General features: G+C 50.6%; 1 protein-coding gene across 6 annotated transcripts; it reads left to right on the top strand.

The window, feature by feature from the left end:
- Positions 1-249: 249 nt before the first annotated feature.
- Positions 250-8,210, top strand: Cops7a (COP9 signalosome subunit 7A). 6 transcript variants are annotated; one of them, XM_036182575.1, is made up of 8 exons: positions 250-376; positions 814-1,018; positions 3,644-3,719; positions 3,887-3,975; positions 5,080-5,282; positions 6,429-6,534; positions 6,686-6,837; positions 7,892-8,210. In XM_036182575.1, the coding sequence occupies exons 2-8, from the start codon at positions 857-859 to the stop codon at positions 7,938-7,940; spliced, it is 837 nt and encodes a 278-aa protein (XP_036038468.1). In that variant the 5' UTR covers positions 250-376; positions 814-856; the 3' UTR covers positions 7,941-8,210. The 6 variants fall into 6 exon arrangements, with proteins under 6 accessions (XP_036038468.1, XP_036038469.1, XP_036038471.1 ...); XM_036182576.1 differs by having other exon boundaries at positions 250-400; XM_036182578.1 differs by having other exon boundaries at positions 250-487.
- The last annotated feature ends 217 nt before the right edge of the window (positions 8,211-8,427 follow it).

Raw genomic sequence — 8,427 nt, 5'->3', positions numbered from 1 at the left:
TGCCACTGAATCTCAAGTCGCCGTAGCACCTCTGTGCCGCCCTCTGCTCTCCGCTCCGCTCCTGCAGCTCCCGGGCTACCCGGCGACCCAGGAGCTCCCCCGACCTGGGATTCCTGCGCACCCGCACCCACCGCTCGGGCATCCAAAACCCTAATCAACAGAGCGGAAGCTCTCCCGTCTCCAGCCGCTGGGAAGCGGAAGCAGGCCCATAGCCGCCCAGAACCCGCCTCCCGAGAGCGGAAGTACGGCCGGAAGCTGGCCATAGAAGCGGGTGGCTAGAGCGACCCTGCGGGAGGTGGCAGGAAAGGCCGGGAGCAGCTGCCGGAGGTGACGGAGCGGCCGCCCCGCCCCGTGCGCTGGAAGACGAGGCTTCCAGGTAGCGACCGCACTCTGTCCCGGGGTACGACCCGGCCTTGGGCGCGGACCCGCCGTCCCTGGGCTGCGTCTTTAAGGGAGGGGGGTGGAGCCTCGAGTGAGGAGCGTGGAGGTGAGGTCACGTGGTTGCGGGCGCGTGCAGGACACGAGTTCAGAGCTGGGGGGGAGCGTCGTCGTTGGGGTGGACACCATGTGCCACCGCGTCCCTCGCCACCTCTTCTGTAGTAGAGCTCAATGGGGTGCACGTGGTGGGGCCTGGGGTTAGGCCCTGGACTGGGGGCGAGGGTGGGCGTGGCAGCCAGGATGTGGCGGACTTTGAGGAACCGGTGACCCGATTTCTCACTGCAGAAGTGGCTTTAGTGCCCCTTGAGTGCAGTTCCCTGCCCTTGGCCTGACAGTGTCCAGGGACCTTTAGCTTCACGTTCCTCTTCCTTGCAGCTCCAAACAGCTCGAGACCAGAGCCCCGCACCTCGGTGCAGCCATGAGCGCGGAGGTAAAGGTGACGGGGCAGAACCAGGAGCAGTTCCTGCTCCTTGCCAAGTCGGCCAAGGGGGCCGCGCTGGCCACACTCATCCATCAGGTGCTGGAGGCCCCTGGTGTCTACGTGTTTGGGGAACTGCTGGATATGCCCAATGTTAGAGAGGTAGGTTGCTTGCCAGGGTAGTCCACAGAGAACCTTGGGGCTCATTTTGTAGCCAGTGACTACTCTGGTGAATAGGGCACTGGTAATTAATTGTCAATCAAATAAAGGTCTTCATTTTCTCTTTGGAGATAAGGGGGTCTGTAAACTTAGTGCCCCCTCCCTCTCCACACTTTTTGAGACAGGGTTTCACTGTGAAGACTACCTAGTAGAAGTCATCGTCTGGCTTGGCCTTGGACTAGTCCTCCTGCCTATGCCTTGTGCAGAATTTTAATTTTTTCTTATTTAAAAACGTGGAATGCAGCAGGGCGGTGGTGGCGCACGCCTTTAATCCCAGCTCTCCGGGAGGCAGAAGCAGGCGGATCTCTGTGAGTTTGAGGCCAGCCTGGTCTACAAAGCGAGATCCAGGAAAGGCGCAAAGCTACACAGAGAAACCCTGTCTCAAAACAACAACAACAACAACAAAAAAAAAAGTGGAATGCTTCACAAATTTATATCGTTTTTGCTGAGGGACCATGCTGGTCTTCTTCATATATGTGCTGCCAAAACAAGCAGGGATTTTCTTTTTTTTCCAAGACAGTGTTTGTTTCTTTTTCTTTCTTTCTTTTTTTTTTTTGGTTTTTCAAGACAGGGTTTCTCTGTAGCTTTGCGCCTTTCCTTTCCGGGAACTCGCTTTGTAGACCAGGCTGGCCTCAAATTCACAGAGATCCGCCTGCCTCTGCCTCCTGAGTGCTGGTATTTAAAGGTGCTTCACCGCTGCCGCCTGGCTAAGACAGTGTTTCTTTGTGTAATAGCTCTGGCTATCCTGGAACTTGCTTTGTAGACCAGGATGACCTTGAACTCACAGATTTACCTGCCTCTGCCCCCGAGTGCTGAGATTAAAAATGTGTACCACCACCGCCACCCAGCTGGATTTTTAATTTTTAAGCAAAAGAGCATGGCATTCAGAATACTACTTGTAAGTTCTAGCTCGTCCACCAGTGTGATCCCTATTACTGATCTTGTCATCAGCCGGGTGGTGGAGGGGCACCCCTGTAATCCCAGCACTCAGGAGTCAGAGTGAGGTGGAGCTCTGAGTTCAAGGACAGCCAGGGCTACACAGAGAAAAACTGTCTTCAAAAACAATCATATCACCTTGATTAGAGAAACCTTATTAAAAGGCTCAGTTTTCTATTAAAAATGGTTATGAGAAACTAGAACATAACTCAGTTGATAGAATACTTGCCTAGCATTCATGGGGCTTTGGGTTCCATTTCAGAACGTGGGATGCTAGGGCAAGGGGAGATCAGAAGTTTTAGGCCAGCCTGGGCAGCTTAGAGTCCATCTCAAAAAGGAGTAGAGATGTAGCTCAGTGAAAGCCCTTGTCTGTAGTATATAAGGCTCTCTATAGGTTGAATTCTCACAACTGCAAAAAAAAAAAAAAAAAAAAAAACCCAAAAAAGAAAACACACCTAAAAAGTACTGGCCCTCACAATTACAGAAGTAAAATTGTAGGAAAGTCTAAAGTCTCCTAAAAATGGGAAGAATGAGCTTATGCTATGTTACCTCCTCAAGTGTCCAAATGTTGCATATACTAATTCATTTAAGGTAGATAATGAAGACAGTGGCAAACTGCTATGAACACAACAAAGAGCCATTCACAGAAATGGCTGAGTCGAGCTGGAAGTGTAGAGCAAAGGATTGATTGCCAATGCTGTGGTACCAGCCTGTGTCCTGAGAGTAGTGTGTGTCTAAACTGAGCCACCTTTTAGAAGGCCTGTGGTTGAATCAGAGGGTATAATGTATTTTGGATTGCTGTTCATAGAAAATTGGCTGTCTTTCGTTCCTGATTTATCTACAGTGAACTAAAGTATATCCTTAAGATAAGTAGAAGAAACATTTCCCAACTGCCTGACAGTGTTTAGTATTCTGCAAAGTACAAGACATCAGGTTTGCCCTTGAAGCTTGTATTCAGTTAAAGAGATCAGATAAATGGATAAAATGTATAAGTCAATTATTTGGCAAGCGTTTACTTCAAGGGCCGCAGTTCTGCTGCATCCTTGTAGGCTAGTCGATGCTGGGTCTATAGCCTTGTTAGAAGACATTGTTAGGTGAGAACCTGCAGGGATGACATGCCAGGATGAGAGAGTGGTGATATGAAATACTTGTGGATGATATAAAACCACCTCACTGAGGACAATCTGAAACAGAGGCCCTCTGAGGGCCAAAATTACATATTTACAATGTCTAATGTGTGTGTATGTGATACTCTGAACACTGAATATTTTTTGGGTTTTTTCCAGACAGGGTTTCTCTGTGTAGCCCTGGCTGTCCTGGAACTGGATTTATAGACCAGGCTAGCCTGGAACTCACAGAGATCCGCCTGCGTATGCCTCCGAGTGCTGGGATTAAAGGCATGCGCCACCACCCAGCTTGAACACTAAATGTTTTTACCCCTGATTTAGAGTAGGAATTTGATTTATAGTGTAACAAAGGGCTAAAGGTAGAAGTGAGCCCTTAGAGAAACTGTACGTTCGGAGATGTAGAGAAAGCCTCTTGGTGGACCAGGATAGGTACTGTTGGGAGGGATGGGGTCAAAAAGGTGGTTCAATAGTTCCTCCCTGTCACTTCCCTTATGTTCTTACGCAGTTGGCAGAAAGCGACTTTGCGTCCACCTTCAGGCTGCTCACAGTGTTTGCCTATGGGACCTATGCTGACTACTTAGGTAAATAAGGGCTGGAGCTGTGGAGCTGTGGAGCCAGGGGAAGGGGGGTTTCTGGAGAACTTGGAAGACATTCCTGGGATGCCCTACTTAGGTGCCATAAATGAACCTGGGCAGCCTAATCGGTGTAGAAAACATATAAGAAACTGGGCTTCTGTCCCTTTCCCTAGCTGAAGCCAGAAATCTTCCCCCACTCACTGAGGCTCAGAAGAATAAGCTTCGACATCTGTCAGTTGTCACCCTGGCTGCCAAAGTCAAGGTAAGTGACAGTCCTGCCACCTACCTGTTGTTTGTCCCTGGGAGTCTGTCTGTCCTGGAGAGCCATTGACCGCCCTCTGTCTCCGTCTGAACTGGAACTCCATTACTGCGGTCATTTGGACCCGAAGTTCTAAGTGACCAGCTTGTGTGTCTGGTCTCAAAATTCCACTAGGACAGATGCTCATCGTGTTCCATTCACCATACAGAACTCCAGGCCAGCAAAACCTCAGCTTTGGGCTTCTCCTGTGAAGCACCAGACTTGGTTGCTGAAATGAGACATATGTGTACTTCAGAGGTGTCTGGGCCCTTGTGGGCACCACTTTTTGTGACATTCTGTCATGTCTCCCTAGTCTTCAGTCTCCCAGTGTTAATTGGAATTGAGTCCTGGTGTTTTGCTGGAATCCAGCTCGTGGGTTGGATAGAGTAACTCCAGACCCTTCCCATAATCTTCTGATGTCAAGCTGATGTAATACAATAGCCTTAGCTACTACCAAAGAAAGGGCACTAGGAAGATGCCATTTCTTTTGCTGTGCTGTGGGGGGTGAGCATCTGTCATGTGTTTTAAGAGTGTCTTTTTTGAGTCTGGTGTCATGTCTAACCCCAGCACTTGGGAGGCTGATGCAGAAGGGTTAGTGTGAGATCATCCAGTCTAGCCTGGACTACATAGTTCCAAGCCAGCCTGAACTATAGAATGAGAGCCTGGGTCAAATACCATAAAAGAAAAGAAGGGAGAAAAAAAAGGTTGTCCTTTCCTGATGATGTTTTTGAGGTGGTAATACGTTTTGCTTTAGAACTAATATTTTCTAGGAAATGGTCTAGAGATAAGAGTGGAGGGCATGCCGGGCAGTGGTAGTGCACACCTTTAATCCCAGCACTTGGGAGGCAGACGCAGGCAGATCTCTGAGTTCGAGGCCAGCCTGGGCTCCCAAGTGAGTTCCAGGAAAGGTGCAAAACTACACAGAAGAAACCCTGTCTGAACCCCCCACCCCCGAAAAAGAGTGGAGGGCATGTAGGACTGGTTAGTAGGGAAAAGAGGGAATGGGATTATGGGAAGTCCTTCTCTGCTTTTGAACTCTACAAACCCCGGTCTGACCCCTGGACCCAGTGTATCCCGTATGCAGTGTTGCTGGAGGCCCTTGCCCTTCGGAATGTGCGCCAACTGGAAGACCTTGTGATTGAGGCTGTCTATGCCGATGTCCTTCGTGGCTCTCTGGACCAGCGCAATCAGCGGCTAGAGGTTGACTACAGCATTGGGCGGGACATCCAGCGCCAGGACCTCAGTGCCATTGCCCGAACTCTGCAGGAGTGGTGAGAGCTCGTCAGGCCTTGACCTCTCCCTTATACAACCAGGAGAAAGCGAGGACTGAGCTGCGGAGGGTTAGCCCCAGAGGGGAGAGAGAGAGACCAGTACTTTCTCCAGAGGCTTCTGAGGGAACAGGCTTGAAGGGGACACTGGGTACAAAGAGGCAGGATTGTTAGTAATTGGGGAAGGTAATGGGGGTGGTGCACTTGAGGGTTCTTAATGGGAGGCTTGTCACTCTCATAGGCTGAATTTAGTACCGTGGTGCATAACACCATGGGTCATGGGTGTCTCTTCCCTTTCCTTTGTATCCCTGTCTAACTTTAGTGTGATCTCACTATGTATTCCAGGCTGCCCTTGAACTCAGTCCTTCTGCCTCTACTTCTCAGTATTGAGATTCCAGGCTGCACTATTGTGCACCACCATGCCTGGCACTCCTGTTCTCTGTGTGGTTCCCACTGTCATCTTTTTGTTGCTGTTAGAATTTACTTTTATTATTTTCAGTTATGTGTGTGCATGTGGTAGAGGGGTGGGTGTGCAGGTGAGTGCAGGCACTCACGGGCCAGAGCTGTCTGATCCCCCTGGAGCTGGTGGCTGTAAGCCACCTGGTGTAGGTGCTGGGAATCAAACTGGTTCTCCACCACTGGGCCATTTCTCCAACAACCCCCAGCCCCACTCACGGTGCTGGTATCACCCTACTACTTCCTTATCCCTTTCTGATCCTGCTCCACTGTTTTTGCTGATGAGAATACTCTTTAGCTGCTTCCCAAGTGCCCTGGTGAGGGCTCCCAGCTTTAGGCAAGGGGTTTGAGTCTAGCTGGGAGGCTTGCTTTTTAGTTGTTGGAGGTTTTTTTGATTTAATATTTTCACTTTTCTGTGTATGGATGTTTTGCCTGCATGTGTGTCTGTTTGCCGCGTGTGTGTCTGGAGCCTGCGGAGGTCAGAAGAGGGCATCGGATCTCCTGAAACTGGAGTTATGTGCATTTGCGAGCCACCGTGTGGGGGCTGGGAACCAAACCCAGGTCCTCTGTAAGAGCGCCCAGTGCTCTTAACCACTGAGCCATCTCTCCAGCCCCTTGAATTTGTTTGTTTTTAATGAGTCTGTGACCACAGCCCTCTTCTGCTGACACTTTCTCCTGCCCTGACTCCCACAGGTGTGTAGGCTGTGAGGTTGTGCTGTCTGGCATCGAGGAGCAAGTCAGCCGTGCTAACCAGCACAAGGAGCAGCAGCTGGGCCTGAAGCAGCAGATCGAGAGTGAAGTAAGCAGGCAGGGAACAGGCTCAAGTATAGCTCCCCAGCCTGGGCTCCTGGCCTGGGGAGGGGTGTGGCTGAGGCAAATTGAGCATCTAATCAGGACCTGTCAGGTTCTGGAACCTTCTTTGCTAGCCCCCATTCCTTTCCTCCTGATAGGTTGCCAACCTTAAAAAAACCATTAAAGTCACAACAGCAGCAGCTGCTGCAGCCACTTCTCAGGATCCCGAGCAACACCTGACAGAGCTGAGAGAACCAGCTCCTGGCACCAACCAGCGCCAGCCCAGCAAGAAAGCCTCAAAGGGCAAGGGGTGAGCCCGTGCGGGAGCCGCTTGTGTCTGGGTTACCCCACTTTTACCTCAGGGACGTCAGCCCGGCTCCTCCACCTGCTCTAGTCATTTGCATGGGGTCGGGAATGGGGGTGACCTCCAGGAAGTAGGAGACCCCTTGCATCCCCTCTCTCTCTCTTCCCCTTGCCAGACTCCGAGGGAGCGCCAAGATTTGGTCCAAGTCGAACTGAAAGGACTTGTTTCTTCCCTGGGAATGTGGGGTCCCAGCTGCCTACCTGCCTGCCCCTTAGGAGTCCTCAGAGAGCCTTCCTGTGCCCCTGGCCAGCTGATAACCCTAGCTCATGACTTTTCATCTCCTCCACCCCCAAGCATAAGCCACACCCTCTGTAGGGAGAAGGCTAGTACCGGTCCCGTTCTGTTGGTACTTGTTATGTGTTCCATTGCCTCTCCCCCGCCACGCTTGCGCCCATCCTTCTTCACTCAGCTCCGTTTCTGCCCATTACCCATGTCCTTGAGCAGGTTGGCAGTCCTCTGGAGGGTGCTGGCTTGTCCCCACCCGCAGGTGTTCTCTACCACGCCTACCCTGCATGCTTAGCCTGCAGTTCCTCCTCCTTCCCCGTGCCTATTGGGCTGCATCTGCAAAGCCATGGGGAAGGGTTTCCTCCACCTTCATCCCAGCCTTAGAGTTCTGGAGCCAGTCTGCCATTCTGGGAGTCACTGGACACTTTGACCCCAGAATCCCATCACACTACAGCTGTTTCTTGTCCTTTCTCATCTTCTTGAGCCTGGGAACACTGCTGCTTCAGTGGGCCCAGAGCCTGAGAACTGCTATTTTTGAGATGTGAAGAAATGTTTCTTTGTTAGCTAATCATCTTAGGAGACCCATTGGAAATCCTGGAAGGATTTAGATCTCTTCTTGTGATTTTGGTGGGGAAGGGAATATAGATTGTATATTTAAAAAAAGGTATATATGAATAGGTCTATATATAACATGACACAGAAATAAATCTATGAGAAATCTGTGTACAAAAATGCCAGGAACTGGGCCTCTTCTGTCTTTGATGTCTGTTAACAGGGAGAAGATTAATCCCCAGTCCACTCTAAAGCCGAGTGCTGGAAAGTGAAAAGAACCAGATACTGTTGGCAGACTCTTGGCTAGCAGCCAGGAGGCCTAGACCCTGGACAAGTTGCTCCATGCCTCAGCCCATGTTCAGAAGTAATGGGCACCTACTGAGCACCACCGTGTCCTAAGAGTGGACGTGCAGACTGACCGTCACTGTCCCTGTGCTCAGGACCTGCAGTGCAGTCTGTTTCTTTGACCTCACAGAATGACAAGGGGGATGTTGGTAGTGAACTTGAATTTCCACATTGAAAACATAAAACTATTAGCTTTGTTGGTCTTTGGCCCTTTGTCCACATTAGAGTTTCCCAGGAAGTGTGGCAGGCGGTCGTCCTAGAGCGCTGCTTGCTTCCTAGAGGCGGGGAACACAGTTGAAGGGCAGTTGGACCCTCACTCAGATGTGAAGTGCTGTCTTTGAGGGACCCAGTGGGTCTATTCGACTGGGCCCGTGCTATTCTCCAGCTGGGAATTTAGGACAAATTGCTCTGTTT

This window comes from Onychomys torridus, chromosome 3 (assembly GCF_903995425.1).
Source record: "Onychomys torridus chromosome 3, mOncTor1.1, whole genome shotgun sequence".
NCBI classification, from domain to species: Eukaryota; Metazoa; Chordata; class Mammalia; order Rodentia; family Cricetidae; genus Onychomys; species Onychomys torridus.
The sequence above is the reverse complement of the archived record's forward strand: the minus strand, read 5'-3'. Positions and strand labels throughout refer to the sequence as shown.